The sequence below is a fragment of the Diprion similis genome, chromosome 2 (assembly GCF_021155765.1).
Source record: "Diprion similis isolate iyDipSimi1 chromosome 2, iyDipSimi1.1, whole genome shotgun sequence".
Classification (NCBI taxonomy): Eukaryota; Metazoa; Arthropoda; class Insecta; order Hymenoptera; family Diprionidae; genus Diprion; species Diprion similis.
This window is the reverse complement of record NC_060106.1, coordinates 18,852,346-18,874,660: the sequence shown is the minus strand read 5'-3', so window position 1 is coordinate 18,874,660 and position 22,315 is coordinate 18,852,346. Positions and strand designations below refer to the sequence as shown.

General features: G+C 31.0%; 2 protein-coding genes across 3 annotated transcripts in view; one reads left to right on the top strand and one right to left on the bottom strand.

Annotated features, from left to right (window-relative positions):
• The first annotated feature begins 4,032 nt into the window (after positions 1-4,032).
• The window catches only part of LOC124416148 (probable beta-hexosaminidase fdl), a 62,722-nt gene continuing 44,439 nt past the window's right edge, over positions 4,033-22,315 (top strand). Inside the window, exons 1-2 of one of the 2 annotated variants that reach the window (XM_046897061.1) lie at positions 4,033-4,149; positions 22,099-22,153. The gene's annotated coding sequence lies outside the window, so the exon portion shown is untranslated. Of the gene's footprint in view, positions 4,150-22,091; positions 22,154-22,315 lie in introns of both variants that reach the window. The other variant, XM_046897060.1, reaches the window with a different exon arrangement.
• LOC124416150 lies at positions 14,984-20,523 on the bottom strand. Its single transcript, XM_046897067.1, has 3 exons — positions 20,106-20,523; positions 17,042-17,201; positions 14,984-15,361 (listed from the first exon to the last, which is right to left on the bottom strand). The coding sequence occupies exons 1-3, from the start codon at positions 20,342-20,344 to the stop codon at positions 15,041-15,043; spliced, it is 720 nt and encodes a 239-aa protein (XP_046753023.1). The 5' UTR covers positions 20,345-20,523; the 3' UTR covers positions 14,984-15,040.

The window sequence follows — 22,315 nt, the reverse complement described above, 5'->3', positions numbered from 1 at the left end:
TTATTATTATTATTATTACTATTATTATACCAAAGCTTCGTCACGGCGGAAGAAACAATTATACTGTCCCTTAGAATAACAGACCGTATACTTGTGACTAATGACGTAAATTTTTTCTTCTTCTTTTCTTCTTCTCTTCACTACTTTCGCGCGACTCTTTTCCGGATGATCAAAAAAAAATTTTTTCAAAATATCTTTAATCCGTTAGATCTGTTTTCATTGAGCTGCATAATAGTTACGCACAACGATCCGAAAGAAAAAAATATTGTGCGCAAATTAAAATTTTTATAGAAATTTCTATTTCTATATATATATATTAATATTTATTTCAATAGTATTTTAATGTTTTTTTTTTTTTACGCTTTTTCGGTACGATATTCTTATGTTGATAATTTCGTATGTGGTTAAATTTATACGGAAATATAAAAAGTCGGTTTTCAATTTCCGGTAAAATTATCGAGGTCAGGCTAGTTCGTGCGCTTGATAACGGCTCTGTAGCTGCTGACGATGAAATTATAACCTACCGTCGAAAATAAACCCAAGTCCGAAACCCCGCAGTTTGTCTACACGTTCTTGTCTGGACATATTCTCACATATCCATACTTATATATATATATATACACACATGCACACATATTTACAAAATTCTCAAACGTCGCGTTCCACTCGGATGAACGGTTTATTTATTATTTTTTTTTTTTGTGCCATTCACAACCGTGCAAATGTAATAAATTATGGTCTTGAAGAGGTGTTTAAATAATACCTGATCGAGAAATAACATTTTGAATAAAAGTATTTGGAACACCTTTTGGGTGCTGTGTTCTCTCTATTAATTTATCACGTCGAGGCTGCAAACGTTGTTGCAACGATTCATGTTCCGGAGAAAAAACTATGTCCAGTGGTTTTTGAGGTAGCTGATGACGGATCTGAAATCAGATTTTGCATAAAGTATTTTGACCGTTTACGATCTGATTTGAAATTTTCATTTGTCATATATCAGATCCGTCATATTGAATTTTTGAATTCTGATTTACAGATTCGTAATCATGGTGACCCCAAAACTCTATCTTGTTATTATAAATGTTGACTCAACACAACAATGTGTGACTCAGACTGTGAAATTATTGTAGCGGAACTTATCAAACCTCCTGTTTGTCGTATGTTTAAAATATATATATATATATATATATATATATATATATATATATATCATCTACGCACAATGCGTGATTTATATTTTTCTGTATAGTTGTAATCGTAAACTAATTATATAGAAGAGGGAGAGTGAAATTTTCGTCATAAGAAGATTTTTGTTTTATTATTCCTTTTGTTTCACCAGTCGGTAATAAGATTATTTTAAAAATCGCACAGAAAATTAAAGAGCAGTTTGAAAAACTACAAAAAAAATTTCTATTTACACGTTCCATAAACTATGAGATCTATTTTTTCATTTTTAATATACAATTTCATAAATATATTGTTATTTAAAAAAATTTCAATTTCATAATAAGTTTAAAAAATCGTAAATGTTTTTATTTTTGGACACTTTGAAGCTTATAAATGAAAACTATAGGTAAAATCTTATGTAAGAAGTGGGAGGGAGAGTCAAAGAAATCTTAAAGTGTTTTTACATGGGGGTAGGGGGATTAAAAATGGCTAACATCGTACTTACGTAATTAATGAATGGCCCCTAAACATTCAACTTACCGGCGATAAATATGCACTATACTCATCACTTTATGTGTACTAACGTGAACTAACGATACTAAACTAATGTGTATAATGTGTAACGTACATATTGCATCGGTTTAAATTGCTTGACAACTTGTTACTGAATTATTATTATATCTGTATATGTACATACATATTATATACAGTTATAGTAAGTTTATAGCTTTTATTTTACACATACATATTAATTTATGTTGTATAAAAGTTTCGCGTTTTTAATTTGATGCACATTAATGCTGAATGACAATCATTTTTCATATTTGCACATTGTTTATTTTTTTTCACTGTTTTTGCTGGGTTTTTTTTTTTTTTGCGATCAAAAATTGGAGACAGTGACGAAAAAAACAAACAAACAAAACGGTTGAAAGGAACGCTGGATGTAAACCAGAACAGAATCTTGAGAATCGTGTTTTTTAAATTTATTTTATTTCCGCACCCATTATTTGTTTCTATCGTATCTTGTTTCTGTTTTTTTTTTTTTCCTTTCTCATTGGCGTTTTTCGCACGTCAGACACTATTTCATTGCACATTTTGTTTTTGATTATATTACTCTTCGTTACTTTCACTATTTATGCTTTTTTTTTTTTTTATTTTTTTTTTTTTTTACTCATGCGTCGTTTGTGTTTTCAATGTTGAAATAATAAAAAAAATACCACGTGATTGTGCGCAAATCAGGCTTACTTTGTGAGTGTGTGAGTTTTATTGTCAGCATATTTCTCGTCAATATCACATTGAAGTTAATAACGTTATAATCGTATATATATATAGTGATTCATGATAAGGAAAAAAAAAGGTTATTACTTCATTTTGAAATTATCTTAAATTTAGATAAATCATAATAAAACAAGGCACACTCGGGTTTCGAGATCTTATGTTCTTAAAAATTATTGTTAAATTAAGAACACAGTAATATTCTCCTCTCCTCCAATTTTTCGTTACGATAACGTCACTAACTCTTCGGTATCTCGTTTATCGCGACGGCACGCAGCTCCTCGTATCTGCAACTTCCTCTCGTTTCAGATAATTAATTCCGAGATTAATTCACTCTCAGGGCAATTTCTATCACTCTCGTCGAGCCCAGCATATACTCACGTGTCTCAGAATTTATATATATATATATATATATATATATATATATATCTCATTGTCAGTCATTTTACTAACTTGCTGAGTAAGTCGTCGTGTTGTTTTTACATTATATTATACGTGTCTTGGGAATAAAATTCATGATGAATGTCTCCTGAAATTCATTTTCATCGGTTATTATTAAACTATCAATTGTCTTGTAGATACTTGGAAGAATAAGAGGAAAATAAATATTATCAAATTCAAAGTGGAAAGTTATCCAGTTTTAGCTATTGAGGGGAGGGAAAAAACAAAAAAAAAAAAAAACTAATTTTGAAGAAAAAATTAAACTAATAAACCTTACAGACATAATTTAGATAAGAGATGTGGAGCAATTTTATGAAGATTTTATGACGAAGTTTTTTTTTTCTCTCTCTTCCCCTCTAATCCTATTACCAAAAACAAGTAAATAAAACAAAAATATCTACATTCTGATAATATCTGATATTCATAAAGTTGTATGTATATATATATATTATATATAATTCTCATTAATTTTATCTTCTTTTTATTCATTTTTCAGATGTCCGTGACTCCGGATGATATTTAAAAAACTGTGATCGCTGCTGCTGTGGGATTAATAAAAAAAACTGAGGAAATTTTGCTAGTCGAGTGGTTGTTGTTGTTGTTGTTTTTTTTTTCTCTCCATTTTTCTTTTCTTTTCTTATTTCCAATTTCGTTCAAGTATTGTGTAAAGTAGTTCAAAACAGCCGTAAAAGTATAATACAATCGTCATCGGTTGTTAGTCAATTATGTTAATTAACCCGTGTGCCGCGACAACTGTTTCTGAAAATTAATTGAAATCCAAATTTGACATTTTTTTTTTCTTGCACGTAATTGACTTTGTTTTTTTTTTTTTCTCTTTTTTCCATACTGTTTTCATATATTATTTACCGTTGCGCATAAATTCGAAACGGGTGCGATCAACGAGCGGACTCTATATATAAGACGCGTCTTTGGAAATATTTCGAAAAAGATTAAAACGAAGGAAAAAAAAATCGTGACGGTCAAACAGTATCGTCGAGAGGTCAAAAAATAAAATAAAAAGAAACCAGAAAGAAAATTTCAAGAAAAGTTCATAAAAAAAAAAATTAAAAAAACAAAAAAAAAAAAACAAACGGGAGTCAATTTTTTCACCTTAATAAGAAGAAGATAAAAAATATCTGAAGACACATGTTTTTCTCCTGCTGATACATAATATATCAAACTATCGGCGAGATGGTGCTGGAGTTTACTTTTCCATATTCGTCTTTTTATACTGCCTGTTCTGCTGCTTCTTTCTTCTGAATCGAGGTGAGTGATAAATATACAAAACACCTAACTATTTTGATATAAACAAATGTTTAATAATTGTGAATATTGGTATTTTTTCATTTAAAATTTCGATAACTCGTTGGGACGGGTTAAGATAGTTTTTTACATTTTTTACTTTTCATCACCTTTGGTAATATATAAGAAATGTTTCGGTTTTGGTCGAAAATCACTTTTTTCTAATTTCGATGAGATTTTAAATTTTCTCGAAACTCTATAATCCGAAGAACAGGTTTTTAGAAAAATTTTATAAAATCTGTCAATCTGTCCGACGAGTTATCGCGATGATCTCAAAAACTGCTGGATGAAAAAATTTGAAATTTACACGATCTTACTGTCAAATGATCGGTATAAAAAATTATAATATCCCGTTTAATTTCGACTTTCAATTTTACCGTAAGCGAATCGATTATCAATGTTTTACCGACAAACATGATACTTTTTTTCTTCTTATTCCTTTTTTCAAATAAACGATTACGTTTCTCCCAGTTTGCATTTTTTTTTTTTTTTTTTTTTTCTTCTTACAAAAATGTATAAATTTTTCTCTTTTTCAAAAATTTGCCTTCTTTTTTTTTCTTCGTCTAATTTTTCATTTCAATGCCAAGTCTTATCAGTCTCAGTATTTTTCACATCCAAAACAACGCCCATCCTAGTTACATATATGTATGTACATGTACATACATACCTACGTATTCATGAGTGTCAGAGAAATTTCTACCGACCCGAGTTTGACTCAGACCTCGAAATATGTGGACCAATGACACCTTCGACTCTTTAATTCGTGCACTCGTGCACTTGGGCGTACATTTTATTATTCCAGCAGCAGTTCAGCTGTCCCCATGCTTGACGCAAATATATTACCTCGTAAAACGTCGGTAGACAAACGATGAAGAAGCAGTAAAATTTTCGCTCGTTACTAATGCTGCTGCTGCTGCTTTCCGCTTCTGCTCTTGCTCCTTGTTGCAAAAAACGTTCGTCACATCGATTGTACTTCGTTTATACTCGCGGCAATTTTTTTCGTTTGTACCTCGAATGGAAAAAAAATTAGGTGATGAAATAAAAAAAAATTAAAAAAAATAATAATTTTGCCCACGTTTTCCTTGACGGGGGGGGGGTGTTTTGTGTCATTCACTGGATATTTAAGAATTTAAAAAAAATTTCAGTATAAGGCATTCGCAATCGATTTCAAATATTTATAAAAATATCATTAAATAAATAAAATAAAAAAAAAATCACTTCGCGTTTTTTTGCCGAGTAGAACGTTACAAAAAAATATGAAATGATTATCGGGTGGTCGAGTTGGCGCAGAATACCCCGTATATGTATAATAAGCGTTAGAACATTTTACAGTCGTCTAGATTCTAGAATCTAAGAGAGAAAACTTGTTTCCTCGTTGGCTTCGGTGAGAATTGGAGCAAATATTGCTGCAAATACGAGACAGGTGGTGGAACCGGTGAAGAAAAGTCAGACATATGTTGTATAAATCTACATATATATATATATATATATATATATGTACGCATGCATGTATATTTGAAATATTGAAAGAAGCCAGTTATTCGGAGGAAGTTTAACAATAAGCTGCTACTATCCACTAGAGCTTCGCGTACGTCCTCGTGTATTTCTAAACACGGAAGAGATTTATTTTTATAACTACGTGAAGGGATATTTATGTCATCCAGCAGCATGCGCAGAACCGCGAGGATATGTGCAGCAGTAATTAAGGTCAAGCCTTAAGCGAAAGAAACTGAAACTCTGCAGTACGCAGGCACTAGTCGTAAGTTATATTCTACAATAATAGATTTCATCGTAATTTGTTACCGTAAAATATTATGTATATAATTAATAATTATACGCATACCTACGGTATATGATTCGTATGAAAAAAAATTAGTGAAAAATCAAATAAACAATAGCTGGGAATTGGTAGAAATTTTTTGAATGAGATTCAAAGATCGTACGTATTTTTCTTGTTACACTTTTTTTTCTCTCTTTTGATTTATGTTCACTATCGTATTCAGCGCGTATGTACACAAGACGTGAAAGTCATTTATCGTACAAACTGTGGATTTACAATTATTACACAAATTTATAATTACACTTTTGTAGTACTTATATATTCGTCAAGATATTTATTCAGCTTGTTATAATTCGAGAGAGAGAGAGAGAGATAGACGGAGAAGAAGAAATAAAAGGAAGGAAACAAAATATTGAGTGATTTATTACTAAATTGTTGTTTATACAGAAATTGAAAATTTTTATCTAATATCTTAAAATACAACTTTTAATTCATATTTATTTATTAATATCTGATTTAAATAATCTCCGGGATTTCCTAGAAAAATTGAAAGCTTCAAGTATTACGTATTACATGTATGTACAATACCTAATGCCTAAAATTAGACGAGCTCCGATTTATCGTATAGATGATTACAAATACAAATTTTATACGTCTGTGTGCAGTGTATAAACCATAATTTTTTACACAGTGGTTACGTGTTTTTAGTGGTTATATGGAATTTTTTTTCGCCATTAAGTTGAATTTTTTTTTTTTTGTTTCGTCAAGATATGCCTGAGATATATAATGAAGCAAAACTTGCTTGTTCACATTTTAAAGACTCAACTTACTTACTAAAAGGTCATTATAAAATTGCAGAATAATAATTATTCGCCTAAATGATTCGATAATTACGTCAACGTTACTAACTTCAGCCTCATAATATATATAATAGTAAATTTTTTTTTTTTTTTTTTTTAAACCGACAAAATTTCTGCCAAATATCACTTGCGTGTTAGAATTACGAGACTTTTCAAGACATTTTCATTGCATCGACGCCGTTTGTATGTAATCGGCTTAAATATTTAAATAAACAAATTCGTAAAAGTTTGCTTTTCTGCGAAAGAACTTTTTCGCTTCTTTTTTTTACAATATCGATCAATCGTACGATTTTATTATACTTATTTCATACGATAATTATTCTCACTCACTACCGTTTCTCTCGCGTGTAATCTTCCTATAACTATTTTCCTTTCACCTAAGAACTTCCACCTCTACTCACTCTCGTGTCTATATGTCTATATCAATCAATTCTCTTCCCAGTCCTTGACTTTCTTTCTTTTATATCTTACCCACACTCGATCACCACTGTCGAATCCTTGAGCTCGTAGCTGCTGCAGTTTTTCTTCTTTTTCTTTTTCTTCATCTTCATCTTCTTCTTTTTCTTCGTCTTTACAGCGGCTACAGAGTCTAATTGAGCGAAGGTCGTATCTAATTCAGTTTCTTATTATTAACCTTAGTTCGACTGTTAAAACTTTTCTTTTCTTTTTTTTCTTTCAATTTCCGTTTAATTTTGCCGTTTTATTTACGAATTTAAAGAAATTCGAATTATTGAACTTGATGTGGGATTTTTTTTTTTTTTTTTGTTCAACAATTGCTCTGCGAAAGTTTTTGTTGTTTTATCTTTAACGTAGAAATTGTGTAACGTTTGTTCATAATCTTATCTCAAAGAAAGCGATTTTTAGCAGAGAATTTTACCATCATTATCAAACTTGCTGACTTGATTGAATTTTTGTACCCATTTTTTTAATAACAATTTATTTCATTTAATCTCTATTATAATATTAATATATTTATATATTATATCATACATCGGTTTTAAATACAATAATAATCATCGATGGTACATCGTACTAAAAGTCAAGTGCAGATGTTTAGCATTGTCATGTAATTTTAATTTTTCAAAATAATTATTCGGTTCTTTCGTGCCCTTAATTCATGCATTATGTAAACAAGTCAATGTTTTGACAGGTGTAAAGCGATCTTACTACAATGAAAATTAAGTATATCGTTATCATCTCTAAGCGTAATCAGAAATTTTCACTTTTTACTCCGCGGTATCATCCATCGTCACGCACTCATTGTTACAATATTACACTTTATCATTAGGGACCAGGTTTATGAATGCACGTATAAATATATGATTTTGAAATCAATACCGTATACGTTACAAGCATTTCGTTTGCTATCTCTTATATAACATATATCTATATATATATATATATATATATAGATGCAATATAGTAGTATAATAATATTGTATCGTTTGATCTCGTTTTCCATTCATAGCGTAAAATAACAATCACGCTTCTTGTATACATGTGTATATATATATATATTAGACTGTATTAAAAAAATTTACTATTTTTTTTTTTAATGGTATACTGAAAATATTGTTTCAATTGAAAAAGAAATACCATAAAAATTTCAGATTTTAATATTGATATTTAGAGGTGCCTGATCGCGATTTTCTACTTTCCATAAGAATAACATGGCAAAAATGGTTCTTGCTCCTTGCGATTTTTATAACTAGATAACGACGCGTTGTACAGAAAATTCATAAACACGTTTTTGTAGGAAATTGAACGTTCTACAAAAAAGGTCTCTTGTCATTTTACGATAAATCTACTCCTTCAAAAGTTATTTGAGGTCCTTTGTTAATGTTTGATATATTATAATTCTTTTTTTTTTTTTTTCTATTTCTCTTAAACACTTGACTATATTTAAAAATGAATAAAAAAAAAATTGGTAATTTTCGGGTGGAATGCCTCATATATTGTATTATACGTTTATACTGACCTGCAGCAGCAGCGCAGCGACTTCGTCGTCGTATTTAAATTGTTATATAACGATTATACGCTGCAAGTACACGTAATTCAATGTAATTAATCTCAATTATAACACCACAGCGATATATACAGTCGATTATTCGGCATTGAAATGCTACCTTTTGTATTTAATATTTTTCCAAGATATGAATTAATATATTAACGTTATACTAATTATACACACTGATGGAAACGAATAATAATGCAGCAGCAGCGTTGTTTCACGATCGGGTTTAATTCCACCGAACAATTTTTGCTGTAAAAAAATTTTTTCAACCCATACATATTCTGTCGTCAGTGAAGAAAGAAACTTGTATATAAGAAAAGAAAAGAAAAGAAGACACACTAAATAAATAATGCGATACAAGTCATTGCCTTGTACGATATATATGATATTAATCGTATAAAAACAAAAAGAAGAAAAAAAAAAAAATAATACGCGATATGTATTCCGTTGCAAAGAAACTCATTCTTAGTTACTATAATGAAGATTATCACGTCATAGTAGAATGTTGTTTACAAATTTCACTGACGAGTTTTTTTTTTTTTTTTTTTTTTTTCTCATATCAAAATTGTTTTATGCATAATTTTTTTTTTTTTTTTTTCGTTACTTCTTATACTTTTATTCTTTGGCAGTTGGTGCGAAAATTTCATTGCTTCACAGCACAGCTATCATTTTTTATTTGACTTTATTGTTGTCTTCTTTATTTTTCTTTTAATTTTAGCTCTTCTTTCCGCGATGTTTCGCGAATAATTCTTCTCTCACGTTATTAATATCATATTTGTCGCTATATATATATATATACATATATATGTATACGCAATTCTCGCTAATGGAAGAATAATTTATGGTATGTTTAAATATCGTTACCACAAGCTTCTGCAGGGACGAGCTTTAATTTTAGGGTCGATAATTGACCTTGACTCCCATAGAACGATACTCCGTGGCGTATTTCGCAACATTGAGAATATTCGTCGCATATATCGTATAGGCTCGTTTTGCAAATAGATACGTGATACGTACGAGTGTATACCTTGGGTCTACGTACGTGCCTATAATAAGTTTTATATTCTCGACGCGTGTTAAATATTCGACATTTTGGTGATACGTTTCTGGCGAAAATAAAAAATTTATTGCACATTTTCTGTTCTCCAAACTATTGTTGGTTAATTTAATTTCTTTCTCGTTTTTTTTTTCTTCTTATCCTTTTCTTTCGTTGAGCAAACTCCACGTTTAGGTTCAGTGATTATTAATTATATATGTATTAGGGTGGTCACTTTTGAATTTTAACCTGTTCGACCCCCAAATGGGTTCCACATAACTCAAAAATGAGTCCTTAATTTTTATAGATTTTCATTTAAATTTAATATCGAAGGGTTTCTTGGGTCACTGATTACGAATATGGGCTCAAAAATTGAAAATTTTCAAATGGCGGATCTAATATGGTGGAGCGAATCCAATAAGTAATTTCATTTCGATAAAAGTCGGTATACCTATACACAATTCTTTACAATCCATTCGTCATTGTTATTCAATGTGTTATTTGTATTACTTACACGCCATGCGATATATGTATCGTCATATTATTATACAATAACCCCGCAGCTAGATCACCGGAATTGTATATTTGCGTGTGAATTGTTATTGTTCAGTAAAGTATGAAGTGACGAGCAGTTTTTGTACACATTCTTTATTTTTTATTATTCATTTTTTTTTATTTTTTTTTTCTATTTCGTCTATCTATAATAATGTGCGGAAATGACACGCGAAATGATTGAAGTGGAAGATGATTATCTTTTTTGGATTCTGGCATCATTACACGGATACACGATTACGCAACGAATTAAATGGATTTTAAGGGAGGCCGCTTCTACATTGTTGAGATGAAAAATGTTCGTTTCTTTTATCAATATTTTATGTAAAAAATAAAATATTCATTGTTGAAACAGAATTATTCAAAAATATTAAAACCTTTTTATTTGAATGAATCAATAAGTGCAAATATTTTTGGCAAAAAAACTAAACTTCCCATTCGATTGCTTACATTTTTTTACTTTTTATTTTTCAATATTTCCTCCTCGTTCGGGTTCAACTAATGAAGACGTTTCTGGTACACGTGCCTGCCAGATTTTTTCTAACAATAACTCATGTAGAACGTTGCGAACAATTTGAAGAAAATATCTGATCTTGCATTTTTGCACTCGCTGTATACCTGGGATTTAATTTTTTTTACGCATATATGTATATTATATTTGATTTACTGTTTGTCGATATTTTATACCGTGAAATCTGTTTTGTCGACTGAAACTAGTGTCTTACCTTGCTGAATGACAGTCAGTTGTTTACTCCCTAAACAAAGTATCGATCGTCGGTAAAACAGAAACTTATCGGTAGTACTTTTTACTCCGTCGGTAATTCTTCTAAACTACGTATCCTCTTACCATACATTTTTCTCTGTCTGCAAATATTTTTTTAAATTCTTCATCTGTTTCATACAGCGAAAATTATTGCTATTGAATAATAAAATAAATAGTGGGGAAATAATCGAGCGAAATATCATTTCTTGATCGTTACACGGTGCGAATTTTTCTCTATCCGTGGAAGTTACTCGCGAAAAATAGATTTTTATTTTTTTATTTTAGGCACTCGTCCATTTTTTTTTAAGGCCAGATATCCGCATATGTCGCAAGGTGAATTTTAGCTGCAGGTAAATTATTATACGAGTATACTATAGATAGCCATGCGAGTAAGTAAGTTTATTATATCTATCTTTGTATGATATCTCAGTCAGCGTGTGCAAAACTTCTTCGTATGCAGCAGAGAACAAACAATAAACTTGCCTATATTACGACTCGAAGTTCAGCTTCTCGCCTGCGGTGTTATATTGCATGTTTTGGACAAGTTTCTAATGGTTATATGCGCGTAATAATTCGCAAGATCACCGCAACCAGCCAAGTAATATTATAGGTACATACATAATTATACGTAAGAGGAATCGAGACGCTGAATATATACAAATTTTAGCTGTATGAATTGATTTTTTACGATCATCGTAAATATCATTTTTTACTTCAATGAAAGTTTAAATGTCTTAATTAAAAAAAATTGAAGACTTTCGATCGTCAATTTATTCACCTGCAATTAATCTGTCGTTTGATTTTCTGACATATTGAATTTGGATTTTGCTAATCTCTTTCGACTCCACCTCTGCATGTTCATTCACTTAAGGTCGTGTATTTCTCCCCTACCATTACCGACCGAGCAAACTCACCCTTCTTTCTATATTAAATTGTTATTGCACCGATGGACCATTAAAATCTGAACTCTTGCCGTTCGTTTGTTTATTCAATATTGCGAAGAAAAAGGATGAGTTTGCTCGGTCGGTAAAGGTAGGAGTATCACATGACCTTAACTTCAACCAGTCGTAGCATTTGGTGGCTTTTTCGTTGGATTTTTTTTTTCTTTTTTTCTCATTCCACATTTTCCAATTTTTTTTCTTGTGTTCTTCCGTTGACGTTGATGTTTAAATGAAATGTCAATAAATAGAAGAATCTGTATCTGAATATGAAGAGTTTGTTCGCGTTGCGATTCTTATGATAGTTTAATTTTGAAATTGAGTTTTGAATTGAATTGTTAAATTGATATTTGTATACCTTGCGAATCATGAACTAAATTTTTTCGCGCATCGAAGTCACGCGAGGTGCTTCACCGGCAATTCTGCGGCTTGTTGTTAACTTAATTTTAATTTCAATTAAGAATTCATTAGTTTGAGTGTAAAAGCACCCTTAAATACTTGCGGCCTGAGGTGAAAAAAGGTTTTAAGTATCTCGTTACTCCGTTAATACCTGCCTGTTTATACACTCATTAATGTAAAATTTCTTCTCTTTATATTATTTACCCCCTTGTTGTTTCAGTTTTGTTACCCGCGGCGAGTTTTTCTCATTTCACGATAAAATTCTAACGAATTTTTTTTTCTCTACAGTGCAACAAATTATTAACACTTTAAAACTTTTTTCAATTTGCTATATTATTCTTATTTATAGATTCTTTCGTATGTAATAAGTCTGTTATTATTTATTTATTTTTTTTTTTGTCTTTTTTCTACCGTTTGTTCTAAACAATATAGGCCGAATCGATGTGTTTTATTGCATATTTTATACATTTTACATATACATGTTCTACTAAATAAATCGAGTTTACATATAAGCTCTTCTATAATTATAAACAAGGGAAAATTTTTGATGTGTATAATATAATAATATGCAATGCAATCGATAATACCTGACAATTAACTTACACAGATTCTATTTTACACGTGCATCTTGTACATGTATTTAACAATACATTATTTGTTGTTCATAACGGTTAAAAATCACCAAATCTCGTAGATTATATAATCGTCAGATTTTTTTTATCCAATTTCTATTTGTATGGTGTTTCGTTTATTCATACATTTTCATGTTATGCAATCATTTGTATACTCTCCTATAATTATTACATCCATTTTTATATTTAATATCGGCACATCAACAGGTGTTTTCGGTTTTTTGCTGGGGTTTTTTTTTCTGCTCATTATCGTACTTATTATAATTATTTGGTTTAAAAATCGATTTTAAAAGCGAGTGCAGCGACGAAAAAATTATCTTACAATTAAAATTTCATATTTATTACCGCGAGATTGCGGTTAATATTATTTATTTATTTATTTATTTATTTACTTTGTTTATTTGCAGACATTAATAATATCCGACGTAATATGGTGCTCACGAAAAATACTGGCTGCCTTGTAAATATTTCTCATCAATATTATTACTCTTATGAACAAACGTCTGCAAAAATTAAAGATCAGCCATTATATTGCCATCTGAATTTTTTTTGTATCGTTAGTACGCGTTAATGTATGTATAGTAATTTTTTTTTCTCTTTTTCTTTACTTTATTATTATCAAATAATCACGCAATGACGATACGTCGAAAGGTTTTATTATTAAACGGATTGCAGGAAAAGTATTTGCAGCGATTACGAGTAACTAATACTAAGAAAATTTACAAAACAGTTGATCATAAAATCAGAAAATATATGAACTTTTTTATAGGCTTGTGATTAGGCAAATTACTTTAAATCGTGTATGACTAGATTGAAAAATTAATATTAAGAATAAAATTAAAATAAATAAAATTAAAATCATACGATAGAAATTAATTCTCCGAAAATTTGATTAAATTTTCATACTTTAAATGCGATAATTGATGAAATTAGTACTCAAGATTTTTTAAATCGAGATTCTCATCCTTATACAATATCACGTAAATTAGATTTTTTATAATTTTAAGGATATTTATTTAGGGGCAAAGTTCAGCTAAAACTATACGTCAAAGGAATATAGAATTACAAAGTAAAGCAATGTCTCGTAAGTATGGAGAATAAAACCGAAAGAAAATCGATAAAAACTGCTCGATAATTTGACTCGCCTTAAATTGTTGAATTATTTCGTATCGAAATATTTCGCTGGAGATTCCGATGAGAATTTAAGCTTCTTGAGTTCGTTTTTATTCCAAATCTCTGTTCCTCAATTTTTTCGTCATGACGCATTTTTTACTGAACCCTACACCTGATACATTTTTAAGGAATATGATTGAAATCCATGGCCTTAATTAGAATTTAGGAAGAGAGGAAAAAGGGTTTTTAAAATACTCCAGAAATCTGTTTGTCCCAGTGATATACATATATGGTGAACACGAATGAAACAGCATTCCTTCGATGATGTAGAAATGAATCTGAGTAAATTTGAAGAGGCAAGATTCGCGTAAGAAAAATTAAAATTGATAATTGGTAAAAAAAAAAAAAAATATATTTTGGATAAAAAAATTTCGGCATCTCGTCAGCGATTGAAAAAGTGAGCGGAAAAAGTATAAAAATCAAATGAAAGTTATTGTACCAAAGTTTTAATAATTTTCCAAGTGATGACAATAACAACAACAACAACAACAACAACAACAACGAAAGCATATTTATTCTAAAATTAGCTCATCTTATTATATAAAAAATATCAGAAATGACGTTTAATTCGCGTTCACACAAATATTGGGTTAAATATTGTTTCTCAAGTTTGTTAAAAAAGTAAAACCTCTCAGCTTTTTTATCTTTACCCAATCCTCTTCCCCTTGGAATTTAATTAAATCCACGGATCGTTTATCCGATTAACAATCAGACGTATCCGTTCGCCTCAAGCTTCAACGCAGCTTCGTAGGAAGGCAGCCCTTCGTCGTCGCGACGGGATTCCTCCTCCTTTGCAATCCCTGCAGGGTTTTCCGTCGCTGCGTCGAGGAGGACGGAAAGCGGCGTCGAGGCGTCGCCTCCAGGTGTCGTTTGACTCTCCTTTTTCTCGTGGGGCGAAGCGGCGAGTCCATGTTGGGAGTTGAAAATCAGACTTTCGTAGGCCGGCGGCGGTCCAGGGGTTACGGGGCGTGGAACCGACGCCAACATCCCTCCCTCGCGATCCATCGTCACCCCCGCCCTCTCGTAACACTGTGCGAAAAATCGGAATTTTAAACGCACCGGAAGCGCCAAATTCACCATTTTTTTTATTATTCCTGTCAAAACTTTTGAGGTCCAACCAAAAATCAAACTTTGACGAAACATCGAAGTTTTGAATTATACGAAACTCGACGTTTCAAAATTCTTGTATTTAATTTTTGAATTTTGACGCTTTTTATTATTTCGGCAAAGTATATTAATATGGTTTTTTCATTATGGCTATAAACTAAGAAAGAAACTTTTTTTCCACTAATTTCCGACAAAGATATATATATATATATATATTCAATATACGTATCTAAAATTTTATTTTTCACGGTGAGAAAATTTTTTAATAAATTTTCTACCTGTATAATTTTAATTCTTCTGTTTTTTTTTTATGCTTGTTTGTTTGTTTATTGTTTTTTTTTTTTTTTTTTTCACTTTGTTTTTCTTTTCAATTTCACAGGTACGACGACGTTATACCGCAAATCGGAATTGAAACGAAACTTTTGGTTGGTTGAATAAACAAATGATTTAAATTATATAGGCAGTGGAATTCAGCTACGCGGATAAAAAGATATTCGTTTACTTTATGCGTCTGTAATAAAAATTCTCATTTCGTGTCTCGTGAAAATTCCTTCAAATATAATTAGCGAGTGCTAGTAGTGGAAAAAAACAAAAAAACAAAAAAAAAAAAAAAAAAAATCGAGAAAGAGGGAAAGTGAGAAAAATTTGCTTTTAAACGACGCGAGCATGTATATATATATATATACCTATATTTATTGTACAATGTTTAATAACACCGACCGCGTGTGAAAAGCAAAAAATTAATTGATATGAAAAATAACAATAATAACTAACCAGAGCTTGTTTTTACGCAGTCATACTAGACGTTGTTACAAAACTCATAACACTTGTCTCTCGCGCATTGCCTGCTATATGTATAAATTCAAATTGCACGTGTTCGTCGGTAGTTAGACTAATAACCACGCGTGACATTCGTTTATATATATAGAACGGTATTTAATAATTCTGTCGCATATTGCTGCTGCCAAATGAACGCCGTGATTATTTCTGCAGGATCAAAAATTGAGTTATATTTTCACCAGGTTTTAATCCAATATTTATATTCAAAATAGAATTCGAATTCATGGAATTCAATTATTATTACATTCCTCTTTACAATATAAAAATATATATATATATATATATATATATTAATTGTTGAAATATAATTTTTATATATAATTTCTTAGCCATCGATTTACATCTATTCTTTGTTTATATTATAATATATATATATTTTTTTTCTTTTTTTGGCTCCAAACTTTTTCCGACAGATAATGAAAACTTTCACGCCAGACGAGAAATAATATCGATTGTTTTTTCAACGAGACGTAATATCCGCGTGGCTCTCGAGAGTAATTTTTGTTTCTCTTTTCCCGCGCCTTTGTGTTATATTATTGGTTTTATTGTTATTACATACCAATCGTACACGCTTCGTTTATCATCGTAATTGTGAAGAATTTTTTGCGAACCTTTTTCTACTCCTATTTCTGCTCTCGTATAATACCATTATACGTTATACATGTGACAAAATTTGTTGTTTTTGAGTTATAGATAGTGATAATTTTATGATAATGTGGATATATATATATATATATAGATAATGTTTTTTCACCAACTCACCTGCATCGCGTGAGAATCCATTGTGAATACTTCGAGGCTATGAACATCCGGTTCAGCCCTCCAGTATTGAGAATATTCCTGAGGCTGATGCTTTCTTATGTTTCTGTGACAGCAGTAACAGACGAGAACTACGACGATTACAACGCCGCTCAGCATCGCTCTGTAATATCGTATAATATGACGAAATATTATCAACGAAAGAGAAGAGGAAAAAAAAAAAACCAAACAATTAATTTAAAAAGAAAATCACAGAATTCATGATGCTTAGAGCTGGATTGAAATTGTATTTCTTTCGCCATTTACGATATTTTTTTTTTTTTTTTTTTTTTTTTTTTTTTTATTGCTAATTACCGTGTTATGATATACCACCGTATAAATTAAAAAACAAGAAATAATTTTTAATGAATTACAATTATAATGCATTAAAGTCAAAAAGTCTGGACGCCTTTGTTTCAAAAAACGAAGCTTGTGTCTCGGAAAGTAATGATTTCCGGAACTTTTATCCACGAGAACTTTTCATCGGGAGGGTATCTACTATACTATACATACATATATGTATTGAAAATCCAGCCAATTCGACCGGGAGCCAATTTCCATAAGGATTCTGCGGCGTCTTTGTTTGAAAATAATCAAATCTAGGTATATAGGCTGTATCAAAAAAATTGACTATTTTTTTTTTTTTGAAAAATATACTGAAAATATTGTTCAGGATACCGAAAAAAGGCGCCTGTTAAAATGGGAGCTCTTAATTTTAATACTAAGAAGTGCCTCATCGCGATTTTCTACTTTCCATAAGAATAACATGGCAAAAATGGTTCTTGCTCCTTGCGATTTTTATAACTGGATAACGACGCGTCGTATAGAAAATTCATAAACATATTTTTGTAGGAAATTGAACGTTCTACAAAAAAGGTCTCTTGTCATTTTACGATAAATCTACTCCTTCAAAAGTTATTTGAGGTTAAACATCAGCAAAGGACCTCAAAAAAGAGAGAGAGAGAGAGAGAGAAGGAGAGAGAGAAAGAGTGGTATTCCCAAATGTCAGAGCGACGAGACTGCAGACAGGGTCGGGGTTCTCAGGTGTGCGTTACACAGAAAGTGGATTTTCATCTTGTCGTGTCCGCCTCTCTCTGTGTACATCGTACACCCCTACAACTAATACAAATACAAACTTGTATATATGTATATATATATATACATGGAAAAACTATGGGGGGGGGGGGGGGGGAGACAACATCAGCAGCTTTCAGGGTCTCTTTATGCGCTATGCCTTATATATATATATATATATATATATATATATATAGAGAATGAAAAACAAAAAGGCCAAAAAAAAGAAAAAAAAAGAAAAAAAAGCTGCAAAGTGAAGCGAAGAGCAGGGGACTGCAGTAACTAACCCTCCGCTAAATAGACGAGGGCTGCTTCTTTTATCTATATATGTATCTATGTATGTACTACGGTGCTGCTGCACAAGATCATATTATACGTCTAAGGATCTAAGGATATTATATATACATGAAAAACTTTTCGGAACGGAGGGAAGGTTAAGGCCGTTGGGAGTCCGACCTTTTACCTCAGTTTTTAGCGATTTTTTTTTTTTATCCTTTTCTTTTTCTTATATTACTTTTCTTGCAAAACACCAGAAACTTTTCTGGCTCTTTCCCTCTCTCTCTTTCTATTTGCACTGTTCATATCCTGAAGCTCGAAAATTTAACAACAGACTCGTGGATGTTTTTATACTTAAAAAAAAAAAAAAAAATATTTTATCACCATGCGATTTATATGATATGTATATACATATAGAAAGCAATTTGTTTTTTTTTTCTTTTTTTTTGCATCATTTATATTCGCGATATCCTGAACTTATTTATGACCAGATGATAATATTTTTAATCACTTGATAATACGGTAATTTGTAAAATTTATGAACTTTTTTTATTTTGTAGGTATATATGATTTGTATAAATTGATATTAATTATTTATAATTATCGCGATTGAAGTACGTAGTTGGAAATTAAATTTTATGTAATTGACAAGACGTACCCAATAGAACGTTATGCAATTTGAAGCGATCGGAGGTTCATTCACCGCGTTGTCGGAAATTGGCAAATAAAATAACAAGCCAATTGGGAAAAGTCATTGAGCCTGATTGATTTGGAACATGCGGGCAGCGCAACGGCGTGTTTCTTCTTCGTTTCATCACACCTCGGCTAATTTTCTTTATACCGCGCAATGATCGTTAAAACTCTTCGTAAGAGAGAGTGAGAGAGAGAGAAGGGGTTTTTGTTAATATCGGCAGGTGATGGGTGCTTGGCGTTGGCCACGAACGATTTGTCAATTCAGACAACTAAATTGCCTTGCCTTTTTTTTACCTCGCTTTTCTTCTCTACTCTTCTCTCTAGGTATCTTATATGTATATATGAGGCATTCCATCGCAAAAAAATATTTTTCACACGCAAAAATCCTCTCTCCTTCGAAGAAAAATTATCTTTTACCGAGTTTTAGATATTTTGAACCATGGGTTTGATTTTTACTGCTCCCAAAATTTTAAAATAACAATTTTCAAACGACCAGCCCTTGTTGATTCGTTTTGAATTGGTTTCTCACGCATGAATTCTTCGCTAAAAAAAAAAAAAACAAAAAAAAAACGAGAATTTTGAGACGAGAAAGAAGTTATTAAAAAGTGAGAAAATCGAATTAAATATAAAATTATATTTTATACTGTTCTTCTCAATTTTCAATCAACAGTTTCAACTGTAAATTCCATTTTTGCCCTCTTCCATATTGGTGTCTAAAAATTTTCCTTTCTTTAGCAAAAAATTCATGAGAAAACCTTCAAGACAATCGATTCGAGCTATAAATTTAAAGCTGTAAAAATCAAACCCGTAATTCAAAAATCCTAAAACTCATTGAAAGATGGTGTTTTTTTTTTTTTTTTTTCTTCGTACACTCTACACCGTACTCAAAATTGAAAAAAATCACCGATGGCGAGGACCAGCCGCTGGTCGTTTTGGCATGGAATGCCTCATATGTACAAACTATCTTTCTATACGATTCTCTCACCCTCCTAGTAGAATGTTGACGTTCCCGTGGAGGTTCGTCTCGAAACGACTCGTCCTTCCACCATCGTTTGTCGACATGTTGTAACCCTGGATTACGTAGGTACCACCACCACCACCACCACCACTACTACTACCACCACCTCCACCTCCGGCAGCCGACCAGGAGGATGTCAGGGTGCCGTTGTGCGCGTTTTGTGCCGTTTGTACCGCAGCCAGAACCGCCAGCCTCTTCATCGACATCTTATCACTTATTTCTCCCTTTATTCCAGGTCCTTTCTTTACGATTTCTTAGCGATCTTTCGATCTTACTTTCAACGATCACTTCCATCCACCACCGATGATCGATGTCGTCCTCGCGATTCTCCACATATACTTTCCATCTTCTCGATGATAGATTTTTACGTGTCTCTATCTCTATTCGTTTATTTCTCTGAAGCAGAAAATCACAAACAATTATTTATCACGTTTATTATTCTTATTTATTCATTTATTATTATCCCCTGTGTGTATATCATTTATATTATCTGTGTTGTACGATGTTTGATAAAAAAATTTTAAATAATTTTATCTCTTTTTTTCTGTACGTGTGTGCTTTTTTCTTCTACATCTTTATTTTTTGAATTGTAAGATATAGAATTTTTAGAAGAAAAAAATTGTAAATTTATATTCGAATTAGAATTTTTAAGAAATTTCTTTTATCTTTTTTTTTTTTGCTTTTCCAAAATAACCCTTGTTTTTTTTCTCTAGATTTTTTAGAAGCGAATCAGTTGATTTCAGTTATCAAACGATTGATTATAATATCTATCGTTAAGGACATATTTCAATATATATATATATATATATATACAATTTTGTACATATTTTTTGTTTGTATAAAAATAGTTAATGGAAAAAAAATCGTGCCTAAAAGCTTGCCTGGATCAATGTTATATATGTATAATCCGTGAAAACCTGACTTTGTCACGTTTTGAAGAATTTGTTTTTACTTTGTTCTCTACTAAATACTTGTCTCTATACCATCTATAATTTTATCGACGTGTAATATAACTTCGTAGAATTATACCATTATCTTGAGAAAGAGATCATTTAATGGATTTGCCTTGTCGTTGCTGAAAATTTGGCCAATAACCGAAGTGATTATTGTTTAATATTATTTAATATACATATGTGTGAAAAAAACAAATAAATAAACAAATTATAAAGGGAATCGCGTGAGTTGAGGAAAATTGTTTTTGTGGGTTTCAATTAATCTGCAATCAATTGATTCTTTTTTCTCTTACTCTTTTCACTTATTTCGCGAGAGCCGTAACGCAATCATCAGTTCCCTTTCTTTTTCTTTTTCTTTTTCCTCTTCTTTTTTTCCCAACAGTTTGCTGCTACTTCCGCTGCTTGAAAACTTAAGTCTTCCTAACACGTTTAGCACTTCCGGCTTGAATTTTCTCTGAAAATCAGAGAGGGAGAGTAAGATAAAAATAGAGATAGAAATAGAGAGAAAAAGAGAGGGAAAAAGTTGCGACTTTCTTTAACGTTCCTGGTTTATAAATTTCACTTACCTCTATTCATTAAAGCTACCGCTACTAATTTCGAAGCATCTTCTTCTCTTCTTATTATTATTATTATTTTATTATACGCGTGAAAATTATATAATAATATTCCCCGCATATCAAGATTCAATCAACATGGAAAATTGCACATCTTCTCTTCATGCTTTCTCTGCATTTCTGTGAAAAAAAAAAAAAAAAAAAAAAAAAAAACACACGACACAACAATTATATGATTTGTATAAAAATAATCACTCAACAATCTTGATAATAATAATAATAACACTATTAATAATAATAATATGTAAAGAATAATACATCGGCGTATAAGAAATTTCGGGGAAATTTTTGATCGTGTAAGAAACGTTTATACATATAACATATATGTCAACACCAAAGTTTTTACTATTTAATATTGATGCAATAATTCTTCTCTCTCTTCTCATCTTTCAGATTCGGTCGAATGAGGGGGCTTGGATGAGAGATAATACCTACTCAGAATTGACAAGTGAGTATATAAAGTTGAAAAATAAACGAAAGAATGGAAGAAAGAAATCAACAACAACAACAACAACAACGACAACAATATCAGTTCGATTCACTAACAAGGAACTCTGGTTAAGTCGAACCCTCCGATTTTGATCTAGTTCAAAAAGAATCTGCAAGACAT

Excerpts from the sequence above, each read along its gene's own strand:
- LOC124416150 (XM_046897067.1), bottom strand. The coding sequence starts at position 20,344 with ATGTCGATGAAGAGGCTGGCGGTTCTGGCTGCGGTACAAACGGCACAA. Across the intron at positions 17,202-20,105 it reads GTCAACATTCTACTAGGAGG|AGCGATGCTGAGCGGCGTTG; the intron begins GTGAGAGAATCG and ends ACGATATTACAG. Across the intron at positions 15,362-17,041 it reads TGGATTCTCACGCGATGCAG|TGTTACGAGAGGGCGGGGGT; the intron begins GTGAGTTGGTGA and ends TTTTTCGCACAG.